The sequence below is a fragment of the Mus caroli genome, unplaced genomic scaffold (genome assembly GCF_978045245.1).
Source record: "Mus caroli unplaced genomic scaffold, Mus_caroli_1 scaffold_9, whole genome shotgun sequence".
NCBI classification, from domain to species: domain Eukaryota; kingdom Metazoa; phylum Chordata; class Mammalia; order Rodentia; family Muridae; genus Mus; species Mus caroli.
This window is the reverse complement of record NW_028227264.1, coordinates 7,769,013-7,783,539: the sequence shown is the minus strand read 5'-3', so window position 1 is coordinate 7,783,539 and position 14,527 is coordinate 7,769,013. Positions and strand designations below refer to the sequence as shown.

The window sequence follows — 14,527 nt, the reverse complement described above, 5'->3', positions numbered from 1 at the left end:
AAAGAGCAGAAAAATTAACTATCTTTACTTATTTTCTCCATTTGCCAATCACCATGACCTCTACACTACTATCTATCTATCTATCTATCTATCTATCTATCTATCTATCTAAATATCTATCTATCTAAATATCATCTATTTAATTCTACAATATATCTTACCAACCATTTTGTACCCAAATGTTTTTGAAGAAACTGAGGTAAGCACGACCTTGTGCACCATACCATATGAATGCATGGCAAGAAGCAATTATTGTACATTGGAAGGAAAACTGGCCTTCATAGAATCAACATCTAAACTATACATTGAATTATAAGTAGATATCCATTTTGTAGGTAACTGATATTAAGGAAATACATTGTGGAAAGAATTTGGTAATATTATCATGAAATAGTGTTATAAACGTCATAAATTTATCCAAGATAATTGGAGTAAAATAGCTACTGCCTCTATTTCTTAATCAGTGTTATGTGTGACTTGAGCTAATTAGAAAGGAATATGATATTCCATTTTAGTCTCTGAATGCACTTGGATTTATTAATAAACTCTGAAATATCTGGTTCACGGATGAGAAGTAGCCTCTGGTCCTGGAATTGGAGTTATTACCACGTGCCTGAGTTTGCTGAGTGAATTGATGCCTGCTTGAAGGCTAACTTGCACGATGCCTCTGGGTCTTCGAATGACTGGCCATGTACATTTGCCAAGCTGCCCTGTTTTGGGAGCTCTAAATGTCATACAAACAGCTGTTTTTACATTTTCTTTTGCTGGTTTGTTTGGTTTGTTTTTCTGTTTCTTTTCTTTTTTTTTTAACTTTCTTTTTAAAAATTTCTTTTTTTATTGGATATTTTATTTATTTGCATTTCAAATGTTATCCCTTTTCCTGGTTTTCCCTCCTCAAACCCCTTATCCCATCCCCCTCCCCATGCTTCTATGAGTGTGCTCCCCTACCCACCCACTCACTCCCACCTCACCAGCCTGGCATTCCCCTACACTGGGACATCAAGCCTTCACAGGACCAAGGGCCTCTCCTCCCATTAATGCCACATAATGCCATTGTCTGCTACATATGCAGCTGGAGCCATGGGTCCCTCCATGTGTACTCTTTGATTGGTGGTTTAGTACCTGGGAGCTCTGGGGGGCGGTGTCTGTTTGGTTGATATTGTTGTTCTTACTTATGGGATTGCAAACCCTTTCAGTTCCTTCAATCCTTTCCCTAACTCCTCCACTGGGGACTCTGGGTTCAGTCCAATGGTTGGCTATGAACATCTGCCTCTGTATTTGTCAGACTCTTGCAGAGCCTATCAGGGTACAGCTATATCAGGCTCCTGTCAGCAAGCACTTCTTGGCATTAGCAATAGTATCTGGGTTTGGTGGTTGCATATGGCTTGGATCCCCAGGTAGGGCAGTCCCTGGGTGGCCTTTCTTTCAGTCTCTGCTCCACACTTTGTCCTCATATTTTCTTTAAATGGGAGCAATCTGGGTTAAAAGTTTTCTTTTGTATGAGAGGGTCAGGTGTGGTCAATCACTACTTGCCATCTATTGCAGGATGTCTTATGATGCTCTCCCACAGGAGTGTCATAACTTTAACACTTCAAAACAGGATCATAATCTCACTAACATTAAATGTACGACAGAATTGGATATTAGAATCAATTTCCTTAAGATGGTAAATCGAATGCTTCCTAATTTTAAGATGTCTGAATCAAGGGAAAGTAAAGAGCAGAAAAATGCCAATCTTTAAGAAACCTATTCAAGAAATAACTTATTCATAAGCTTCAGGTGGGTCTGATTGACATTCAAGAGACTGACTTCAGCATATGCGAAGAGTCTAGCATCTTGCTGCTAAGAAAAGTGATCCCTATCTCAGTGGAGTGGCAAGCTTGAGCTTGGGTTTTTATTATGATAAACTGCTCCTGCTACTGCACAAGAATGCCAGGTCTATTTCAAGGACAAAGACAGTTTTCTTTAACAGTGCATGGTATACTGTTCAGGACAGTTGTGGAGCTAGATTTGGACAATTTTATGGTCTTTTGTGGAGATGTATTTTTCTTTGAGTTTTGACAATGTTATAGGAGCTGGAATTTATAAGATGCAAACTTTGAAATATCCCTGGTGTCAGCCAGTGCAACCCTTCCCTGAAAGGCCTAACTGATTTTTCTGCCTTGAGCTGTCTCAAAGCTGGCATTCTTCAGATAGATCTTGCAGCAGGAACTCTGAATGGGACATCTTTGTGGATGAATTAGAGCTTGCACCTGGATCTCTCTTGATTGGTGGTACTGACATGTCGCCTGTCTTTTGCTGTGGTATACATTTTGCTTTTAAATGAAAGCATTTCGTGAATGTGTTTTATGAGCTTCTGAAATTTTTTTCAGATTAGTGAACTCATGAAATCATAGTCCTTGTGAAATGAATCAGGAAAGTGTGACTTGCCTGCATAGCATTTCTCAAATGATCCAGACTAACAGTGTTGCTGGCTATCACTAAGCCATTATAATAGAGATGCCGACTGCCTAGAAAGGTCTTGGCTTAAACAGATTCCTATTACTGGTAGGAGAAACAGGAAAGATGGAGTTAGCTTTGTATAGCTTCAAATCAGTAAAGAAAACTATACGTGAATAAGTAGAGAATTCAAAAGATATACAATAATCTTTAGAAATTGTGTTAAAGTTGTTCTGTGACAGTTTCATATGTGCATATAAAGCAATGTGATGACTCTCACCCTCACTACACAAGTAGTATATTTTTTTTACTGATTTTTATTTTATCAACTTTGCAGAACACAGATGATGTTAAATTTCAGTTACTATAAGGACTTAGATTGGGACACAATATTTATAATATGGACAGGACTGCTTTATTGCTTATCAACCCTAAGGGATTCCCTTTTTACTTTTAATATATCACACACAGAAAGCCATCAAATCAAGGGCTACTGTTTCAGTATTAGGTATGGGAATTCTTCTTGAAGTAAACATAATCCTGAGATTCTGCTTCATTACTTAAGATTTTTAAACTTACTTTTTGTGACTACCAAAGGGCAGAAAATGGGAGGGAGATACAATAACTTATAATTAGTTAGTTAAGTAGCAGAAAATGTTGGACAGTTTTTGATAGTAAAAGGAATTTAATATATATAGACACATTAGATTTAATGATATGGTACAAGGCCTAAAGATGTTTTGACTGATTTGGTTTATAACTGTAATAGTATTACAGCAAGGATCTAAGTGTTGTTCATTGAAGTAAGGAAATGACTTACTATGTTTGTTAATTGTCTCTTATCTATAACAAATTTAATCTAGTTGCTTAAATCATCACATCCTTATCATCACACAGTTTTGTGAGTTGGGAACCTGGGCTTGGATTTAATTAGTCCTCTGCTTGGAGGGAGTTTTCACAAGACTAGTTATAATGTCTAATCTGATGTTAGAAGAAAGTTAGACTTCAAAACTTGTGTCTGTGGTTGTTTGTAGGACATAATTCCAGTTGGTTATTGGGATGAAGATCTCCACCTTGTGTGGGTGGTTGTGTAGAATCGGTCCTCAGGTCTTTGTCATATGGACCACAATAACATGGCAGGTTAGATTGCCATGGTGTGATGGTTTGTATATCCTTGGACCAGGGAGTGGCACCATCTGAAGGTGTGGCCTTGTTGAAATAGGTATCACCTGGTTGGAATGGGTGTGTCACTGTGGGTGTGGGTATAAGATCCTCACCCTAGTTGCCTGGAAGTCAGTCTTCCACTAGCAGCCTTTGGATGAAGACGTAGAACTCTCAGCTCCTCCTGTGCCATGCCTGCCTGGATACTGCCATGCTCTCACCTTGATGATAATGGACTGAACCTCTGAACCTGTAAGCCAGCCCCAATTAAATGTTATTTTTTATAAGACTTGCCTTGGTCATGGTGTCTGTTCACAGCAATAAAACCCTAACTAAGACACATGGTCAGCAAGACTATTGTCTAACAAGACAGAAGTTATCACATATGTAAGATTATTCTAGAAGTCATAGCTCATCAAATTTCCTATATCCTGTAGATTAAAAACAAGTCAAATCCTGTCCATATTGAAAATCGGGAGTTGTACAAGGACATAAATATTAAGGGGGCAAAGGTCTATCCTGGCATCCAGTTTCCTGAGTTAGGCAATAAAAGGAGTATGGCATTGGCAACTGGGGCCGAAAGCTGCTGATTTTTGGCAATTTAACTCTTTCTGGCTCTTCTGGGGACAAAAGCTACTGGCATCTGGCTTTTGCTTTTTGAAAGCAGCAGTAGATTAAGAAAAAATTTAGTTCCTTGGGCTCTTTTCTCTTTGGCTCTATATGTGCCTATGTTGCAGATTTGCCTAGAGCAGAGGCTAGCCTTCTTTTCTGCAGATGGACTTGTGAGAATCTAGATCCTGTGGAAGTCTACTTTTATATACAGAGTTCTAATCCTTATTTCTGTTTGGTATGTTTTCTATAGGGATTCTGAGGCAAGACCTATTTCTTAAATTGCATTTAATATGTTGGTGTTTTCATATCTAGTGGAGTTCTGATTTGATCATGTACAAGACAAGAACTATAGTGTCTCTTTGCTAAAAACTCATTACATCTACTAAGTTTCTACCACTTGGCCCCAGAAAGTATAGTCTTTTTAATAATAATCATAAACTGTTAGTTATGCTTTGGGACAAAGGGTTGTTTTTTCTATCAGTATGACTTTATTAATCCGAGGTACTAAAGATTCATTAAGTTGAAATAGTTTAAAGGACTGCTCCTTTTAGGAGTTTGAAGACAGAACTCTTGAGTGTTGGTGCTGCTCATGGAGTAAAATCATTAGTTGGTCATGATTTTTAGTCCTTTACTTTAATTTTTCCTTCCTGCTTTGGAACTTAAGTTGGACTTGAACTAAGAACAAGCCTCCTACTACTCCTCAAATACTGCAGTTACAAATGAGAGTGACCACCTGTCACTTACTTTTCTTAGTCACTAGCTTAATTATTTCTAAACATGACTACCCAGAGCTGACTTGGATCATGCTATATTCTACATACATGTCTCCATTTGGTTTTGATAAGCCAAACCAGTAAATAAATAAAACCAAACCAGTGTACCCCATCAAAAAAATACCCACATGAAATAAGTCTGTACATTTAAATAAACAATAACAAAATCAAATTAAAAATTCTTAGATTATAGAACAGAAGTATTTAAGTATTCTAGATTACTTACAATACTCAGTATAATATAGATACTATGTAAGTAGTTATCATGCTATATTGTTTAATAAATAATGAGGGAAAAGCCTGTATATGTTGATTGTATATATAACTACTATAGTCTTATAGAACTGACACATGTAACCATTGTAGAGCTAATGGTATACTAGTCACAATGAAAGAATAACAAAATCTTAGGAAAAAAAAAACCCTTCCTAGGTAAAACACTGTCGGTTCTGTCTCACATGTAGTATGTTGTGGCTTGAGACTGATAGCTGTTACTTAGGAGCTTGAGAAATTTGAAAAACATGAATCAGGGAAATAACTCAGTGAGTGGCCTATTGGTCACAGCACCTCAAATATTTTGGCAAATGAAGATCTTCAAAGTGATCTTGATGAATTTTCTAGAACATGAATGATAGCAAAACCAAAGATATTCAGCTATCTATCCTTGTCTGTCAACTGTACATCTAACATCCCATGTGCTCAGGAAAGAAACCATGAGGCAAAGATATTTCACTGTGACTAGTGCACTGTTAACTCTATGACAGTTACTGGTGTCATTTTTGTAAGACCATGTGGTTATATATATATATATATATATATATATATATATATATATATGTCTCTGTGTGTGTGTGTGTGTGTGTGTGTATGTGCTTACATGTGTGTGTATATACTCAGCATTTTCTTCATTATTTCTTAAAATGATATGATGCAATAACTACTTACACAGTATTTATATTGTTCTAGGTATTATAAGTAATCTAGGCATGATACTTATCAGATATTTATGCACACTTGAGAGTGTCTGCAGGTTATGTACAAATATTGTGTTATCCTAAATAAGACTATATGTTATAAGACAGTATCTAAGAGTATATGAGATAAGAGTATCCACATATTTGGTACCACTCTCTAGTGAGGGTCCTGGGACTAAATAGTTTTATGCAAATATCATCTCAGACAAAGGTCTTAAGTATCTCCAAGATTTGCTATTATTAGGAGATTGGAGTCAATGGATACTGAGAACCATCTATATGTGAATTAGAAGAAGAAGAAGAAGAAGAAGAAGAAGAACAACAACAACAACAACAACAACAACAAAACCCAGAAAGAACACAAAAGCTAAATTTTCTGCTTACATACTTGAAGAGGTGGCTCCCCCTGAGAGATAAGGCTCCTCGGAGCATAACCTTGTGGGCATCTGAAAGTCAAGTATTGGTGTGAGGCTGTGGTTAATTGATTGGCACTCCTGTGTTGATGAGAGCTTTTCCCCAGCTGGTTGATCATTAGAAGCAATGGCTAGCACTCAATGGTTGATGTGCAAAATCATGTCCACTGAAGTAGATTGGTGCTGAAGGATTGAACAGTGGTAAAATTGGTTCTGCTGATCCTCTGGGGGTTGGAGGGTCTCCTTCTCTGGCTATAAAACAGACAGCCTTTCTCTAGATTCATTAAAATGAGTCCAGCATCACAGTTTTGGGAAATACTGGTCCAGACCAAACATAGATTCTTGAGAAAGAATTGTCTCCTGAGCATGACAGCATTTGTTTTTTCACTCTGAAATTCAAAACAAATTTTGTTCTCCATTAGGAGGGGAAAAAATAAGGTGCAATTAGCAGCACAATGCCACACATCCAGAGAAGTGTGGAGGGAGCTCTCATTCTTTGGCATGTCTATCAGGGGCTATTAACTCAAAGCTCCAACCACCAGACTCAGACTGCACTTGACAGTTTAAGCAATACAAAAATTGTGTGGTAAACAAGAGAATATGAATATTGTCTACAAAATTCAAATTATACTATGCTTAAAATAGTCTGCTAATGCTAAAATTTGTCTATAAGCCTATATGCTTACAGATAAGGGCTGCATAAAATAAAAAGAAATCTTAGTTTCTTTCTTATTAACATATTCTATTTTATTATCTCCATGATATTTGTTAAAAATTTAGAATTACATTTCATCAGTGCAGTGACAACTGCTTACAATGCTGGATCTAGAGGAAAAGATACGCTATAAGTTCAAGTAAGTCACATCTGACTGTGATGACATGAAGCTTGGAGATATGGTTATCCAGGGAAGGCAATCTCTGAGTAACATGGAACAATTTTGTAGCAATACAAATGCGAGAAATCATGAAGGATATGGCTTATAACTATGCTTCCAGTAACTGGCGCCAGCACAATTGCCCAACAGAAATCCGAGAGTCTGATTTAAATCATTTTTTTCTCCCTGCAGGCTGTGAGCCCATTACTATCCGTTACCTCGAGTGGAGTGACATAGAATCCATCATAGCCATCGCCTTTTCTTGCCTGGGCATCCTCGTGACGCTATTTGTCACCCTCATCTTTGTGCTGTACCGGGACACACCTGTGGTCAAATCCTCCAGTAGAGAGCTCTGCTATATCATTCTGGCTGGTATTTTCCTCGGCTACGTGTGCCCTTTCACCCTCATCGCCAAACCTACTACCACATCCTGCTACCTCCAGCGCCTCCTAGTTGGCCTCTCTTCCGCCATGTGCTACTCTGCTCTTGTGACCAAAACCAATCGTATTGCACGCATCCTGGCTGGCAGCAAGAAGAAGATCTGTACCCGGAAGCCCAGGTTCATGAGCGCTTGGGCCCAAGTGATCATAGCCTCCATTCTGATTAGTGTACAGCTGACACTAGTGGTGACCTTGATCATCATGGAGCCTCCCATGCCCATTTTGTCCTACCCGAGCATCAAGGAAGTATATCTTATCTGCAATACCAGCAACCTGGGTGTAGTGGCACCTGTGGGTTACAACGGACTTCTCATCATGAGCTGTACCTACTATGCCTTCAAGACCCGCAACGTGCCGGCCAATTTCAACGAGGCTAAATACATCGCCTTCACTATGTACACCACCTGCATCATCTGGCTGGCTTTTGTTCCCATTTACTTTGGGAGCAACTACAAGATTATCACTACCTGCTTCGCAGTGAGCCTCAGTGTGACGGTGGCCCTGGGCTGCATGTTCACTCCTAAGATGTACATCATTATTGCCAAACCCGAGAGGAATGTCCGCAGTGCCTTCACCACCTCTGATGTAGTGCGCATGCACGTCGGTGACGGCAAGCTGCCATGCCGCTCCAACACCTTCCTCAACATTTTCCGGAGAAAGAAGCCTGGGGCAGGGAACGCCAAGTGAGTTGTCTAATCTGAGGTTCTAGGTCTCTCTCTGTTTTTATCACTCCCTCTCACACACGCCCTCTCCTCCTGCCTCATTCCCCCTCTTTTTAGTTTCTCTCTGTCTAAACCATCTCTTGTTTTCTTCCACTCAACATTTTTCAAAACTCACTGTTGCACTAGGAATATAAACTTAAAAGTGCTTTTTGATCCTGTTCCTTTGAAACAGCAAGAATCATGGAGCAGTGCTGGCCAGAGACCAAAGCTTTTTCTAGAGATTCAAACGGCAGTTTTGTCAGGAGTACCTTTTCTGTGATGTGGGTTCCCAGTCTAAGGAGAATAAATGTGCTCTGGTCTGGGTCAGAGAGGCAAACACTAGTTCTAAGTGAAAGTTTAGACGATGGTAGAAGATAGCTTCTGATTTATTTTTATTCTGAAACCATGCTTTTAACCATCTGGGATGGAGGGTAAGAGGCTAGGCATCATAGGGAGATTGCCACTTTAAAACTGGATTGCAATGGACCACCAAGCATATCCTATTATGATGTCTCTGAAGGAGCTGCTGTATCACAGCGTTTTTATTTATTTAACTTTAATACATATTGTAATGAACATGTTCCACACTGTTACACATGAATTGGGACATCTCTTCTTCATGGTCATGATCAGAATAATTTTATTTTTTTAGTCACAAAGCAAAGCATAAATAAGGAAACCTGAACTTGAACATTAACATCTGAATGATTTATATTCTGGTACTCTGGGTAATAAACTTCCCATGATAGTTATTTTCATACATATTCCCTGATTCTATTTAATTTTTGTACATACTATCTTGCTGAGGCTCATGAAAACACATTTTTTGCAATATTTACAATTTTTAAAAATGACATGTATACTTGAAATTCTGAAGAAAATAGAATGTTTTAATGATTCAGTGTTTTTCACCAATAGCAGGATTCTATTGGCTCTTTGAGATGGAATTTTAAAATGAATGTCAATAGCAGCAGTTACATCATAAGTGACACTTTATAGCTATTACATCCATTTAAGTCAGCTAGTAAGAGAGATGAGTGCCTCTTTCCTCCTGTGTAGCTAAAAAAAAAAAAAAAAAAATGGAGCTTCTACAAATTTATGTAACTTTCAGTTTAATTCCCCTTGCCCTGTCTTTGCCTAAGTCTTAAACTGGTACAACAGTTCTTATCTTAACAAATATCTAAGTTCTAGGTTTTTAAAGCCATACACAGGCATCTTACAGAAATCATATAATTTGTGGCTGTTTTTACAGAAGTCTTTAGGGGAAAAACATCCCTAACATTCAGTACCATTTGAATGAAGCCAACAATTCATGGTTATTTTTCATATTAAGTCCTTTATAAGCTGATGGTCATAAAAGATGCCTAGTAATGATTTTCTCCTTGTCATGATTTTTCTTTTAGCCAGTGTCTCAACAATAATGACTTCCAGAGAGTTCTTAGCACAACAGCAAGCCTCCAGGTCCATGATATGAGCAATAATCAAACAACAAACCATTAGCCGCTGTATACAGCTGGGAAATACCATCTTATTTCACTAAGAGTGGTCAGAGGTGAGAAAAAGCAAATCAGCAGGAAGGAAGATATCGGTGGATCTAGCTAGGTAGCTAGGTAGTTGGCTTGTTGGGTAAGAAAGAACGCTTGCTGTACAAACATTAGGGCCTGAGTTTAAAAAAAAAAATTCACTTGTAAGAAGCCAGGGATGGTTTGCACCTGTAACCCCAGCACTATGGAAGATGGATAAATGTATAAGTAACGGTTGGTTGCTAAGGCTTTCTGGCCACCAGCCTAGCCCCAGCTTCTGTGAGAGACCCCAAACAAGGGTACAAAGTATAGAATACCATAAGACATCAGACATCTTCCTGTATGTCTATAGTTCCTACATACTCTCACTGGAGTGAGTATCCATTTATATATATATATACATGTCCACATGCCAAACCCACTCACATACACATCATTCAAATGTATATACACACATGTGTACATGTACATGCGAGCGAGCGCGCGCGCGCACACACACACACACACACACACACACACACACATACACACACACTGGGGCAAGGGCACTTTAAACTGGAATATTCACAAGTAGTAAGTTTTGATCATGCATCACTCCTCAAAGTTACTATTCTGAGAGTCTACGGGGTTGGAATTTCTCGGGTTGGTATCTGGGAATATGGTTTTCTGTGGATGAATGAGAATAGTGTTTGAGAGAACTGTGAGTAAAAGGCCTCATGCTTGCTGCTGGGATGCAAGAGAGCTCTTTGACATTATGTGAGTGATACCTGGCACCTGCTGAGCAGCCAGAAACACTATACATCGGGACCAGCCTCCCACACCCAAACTGCTTTCCTATAAATTGAGAAGGCCCCTTTCCCAATTATGACTACAAATTAATTTCATTTGGGATTTGTCATTCAAAGGAAAGTTCAGTATAATCTGAGCTTATTGATTTGGTTGTCATGGAATACGTGCCTTCACCAATAAACTATCTACCTATTAGCTACAATTTAACTGGCCTTATCAGGGTGCTATGTTGATAAATTTATTTCCAATTAGTAATGATAACTCACAATTTGTAGCTTCTTCAATATGTTCCAGGCAAATGAGCTGATCCATAGTGGGTATCTGGGGCTAAGTTTCTCTGAAAAAACAACAACAACAATAATTTGATTATTCAGTTTTCTCATTTATTCTCTGCTTACTTCTGTTATAACTCTCCACAAGACTATAATTTTAAAATATAATAATAACCTCAGTGCCTATGTTTTGCCTTTTTTTTTATTGCCATCTTTTTCTTTGGTTTGTCTCCAAAGGAATGAAACCACAAACAATCTAATATATTCTGCAGCAAGAAAAAACTGGCAGATTTTTGCAACAAAAGCAAGTGGTTGAAACTGCAGCCAATGTGTCACCCAGCGAGTTTACTGCCTTCGGAATGTGCAGTTCCTACATTTATGGTGCACTGAGGGTGTTCAGCAGTCTGTTCAGACAACATGATGAGCATCTTCCACCTGGTCTATAGTTCTTCTGGGGGTCCCAGGTCCAGAGACATTCTCTTAGCAGCCTGCTTCCCCACTGCACAGGAGAGCTCATGGCACAAAGCTCATATTGTCAAATTTATTTAAATACTTTGAATTTTGTCATAGTAAGATTCTGATAGAACTGAAGATTTGAAAGCTTGGGGGGGGGCTGGGAAGAGTTTAATCAATAAATTTGGCATTTGGGTTGAGCTCTTCAGTGACATGTCCTGTTTTTAATTTTTGTTTTTGTTACAAGTCTTTGAGGCACAACAAAACTTTGAAAGGCCAACCAAAGTGTATTCACTTTTCATACCTCTACTTTCTTTGGTGTGTCCTGCAGAGTCATTTAAATCAGAAAATATTTAGTCCTGAGCTAATATGAAGGTATCAAAATTTTTATCCTTTTTTGGGCAGTGTACTTCATAAAGTGATAATTTAAACAAAATTAAGTGTGACTTTCTAATAAGGCAATGGTGGGTTGACATAGCTGAATGAGCAAAACTACAAGGCTTATTTATCAGCCTGCTTCTTTAAAAACAGTTATACTAACAGCATTGTCTGACTAGCATTTTGTAGTTCCTAAATAAACTGAAGCTAACTCAATGTCCTAAGTTAGGATTATGACTGTGATGCAATAGTGACCAAAGCAGTTTGGAAAGAAGATTATTGCTTTGGCTTACCCTGTGCTGCTCATCATTTGAGTAAATCAGGTAAGAAATCTGCAGGCCATGGAAGAGTTCTGCTTACTGGCTGGCTCCCCATTCCCAGTGCAGCCTATCAGCTTGCTTTCTTATAGAACCAAGGAACACCAGCCCACTATGAGCTGGTCCCTCCCCCCATCAATCACCAATTAAAATGTTTCACAGGCTTCTACACAGCCTGCTGTTTTAAAGAGGCAGTTTCTCAATTGGGGTTACCTCCTCTCTGATGACTAGACTTTCTGTCAAATTGACATGAAACTAGTCAATTACTTAGTACTCTAATTTAAGGTCAAGCGAGGGCCACTTTGCTAGTTCATGGAGATGAAAAGTTGCAATACACGACTTCTAGCTTCTATATTCATAAACTGCGCATAAAAGTGAATTACAATGACAAGGAAAATATGGTAATACGAGAGCAATATTAACCCACATGTTCTTATGGGAGCTGACTATGACAGTGCTGCGGTGTTTCCTAACCCTAATAGAGTTATTTTACTGTCGTTTTCATTTTGTTTTGTTTTTGTTTCTCTGAATTCAAGAGAAAACTGAGGTACTGAATATACTCACACCTGTAATGGTTACTTTTGATTGACAACTTGACACAACATAAAATTGTCAGGGAAGGAAATCTCACTGAGATTGTCTTGATGGGTTAAGATAGGAAAGATTTTCTTAATTGCTATAATTGAGCTGGATAACCCACCCTAAGTGTGGACAGTACTATTTCATGGGCCAGGCCTTGCCTGGAGTGAAAGCTTGCTTGCATTCATTGCTCTCTGTTCCTTGTTAGGGGTATGATGTGACCAACCCTCTCAAGCGCCCGCTGAGGTGACCTCCCTGCTATGGTAAACCATAACTAGGAACTGAGATCTGAAATCAACCCTTTCTGTTCCGAGTTCCTTTTGTTAGGGTGTTTTATCACAGCAACAGAAGTACAAATCAAATAGTTCCTTACTCGAATCTTATTCGTCTTTAGTAATAGTCAGTATCCTCCAGGTCAGCATTGAGTTTCTCTGTCCTACTTTGTCCTGGGCGCAAGCAGATATCAGTGAATGACAGCCCAGCCGGCATAGCTCTATTCCTGCAAGAACATACACTTGATTGTGGATCAAGATGAAAAATCATTGTAGTCTGAGATCATTTTTGTGGGGCTTCCTGCAAGCAATAGGCTAGCAGGGAGATGATCCAGGTGACGTAGGAATGAAATTCGTCTCGGCATAACTTAGTGAGCAGATCAGAACCCAAAGGCCAAACTTCTAAAGTCTGACCCCAAGTCATTTATTTTAGCTATATTAAAGAACAGCACACTTTTTGGGTAAGAAGAGTTTGCTGATGGCAATTAACTCAGTCCTGTGAGTATAACAAAGCTTAAGACATGTTTACACTGAAATTCTTTACAAAGTACTTCCAGCTTCTTTCATAAAAATGAGTACTATTAGCTTGGAAACAGTGCTCAAGATTGAGGGTTAAGGGAGAATGACTGACGTAAACATGATGCTTACAGGAGTCAGGATTGGCCTGGGCCAAAGAGAACGCAGAAACGGCATCTCTCACAAGGATAGGCTTTATGGCCTAGAAGATTTTGTGGGGAATGTCTGAGACAAGCAGATAATATTCTGGGGGATCCAGCTGAAGCCTGGTCCTACAGATAGCACAGGGTCACTAGGCTGTGCACTCCACACTTTCCCAGTATGCCCAGAGAAAGTTAAGTAGACATCTCCTTCCATTGAAGAGACAAGCCTGCCTGTTTAACTTTCCTGGATTTCTGTGCCCAAGGACCTCTCGCTCTTTAACATTAGTGTAAGTCGTAATTTCTTTCATAGCAAACAGGCAGTTTTGTTGAAGCACTTGTCATCCAGTTTTACTATTTGATAATCCTATTTACTGAGCAGTTTGTACAACTAATTTTGTCATTTATCTAATCAATTATTGTTTCAACTGTAAACTTAGAAACATTTTAACATCTGATATAATGCTAGACAATATACAAGAACAAGAATAATGCTAATCAACACATAAGAATGAAAGGATGGACCATCTAGAGATTGCCATATCCAGGGATCCATCCCATAATCAGCTTCCAAACACTGACACCATTGCATACACTAGCAAGATTTTGCTGAAAGGACCCAGATATAGCTCTCTCTTGTGAAACTATGCCGGGGCCAAACAAACACAGAAGTGGATGCTCACTGTCAGCTATTGGATGGATCACAGAGCTCCCAATGGAGAAGCTAGAGAAAGTACCCAAGGAGCTAAAGGGATCTGCAACCCTATAGTTGGAACAACATGATGAACTAACCAGTACCCCGGAGCTCTTGTCTCTAGCTGCATATGTATCGAAAGATGGCCTAGTCGGCCAACACTGGAAAGAGAGGCCCATTGGACTTGCAAACTTTATATGCCCCAA

At 38.9% G+C, this 14,527-nt stretch overlaps 1 protein-coding gene across 4 annotated transcripts in view; it reads left to right on the top strand.

Annotated features, from left to right (window-relative positions):
• Grm1 (glutamate metabotropic receptor 1) overlaps window positions 1–14,527 on the top strand; it is a 410,258-nt gene that overhangs the window by 368,319 nt on the left and 27,412 nt on the right. For all 4 annotated transcript variants that reach the window (XM_021174013.2, XM_029482994.2, XM_021174014.2 and 1 more), the window contains one exon: window positions 7,440–8,370. In XM_021174013.2, the coding sequence (XP_021029672.1) occupies window positions 7,440–8,370 (931 nt within the window). The remainder of the gene's footprint in view (window positions 1–7,439; window positions 8,371–14,527) is intronic.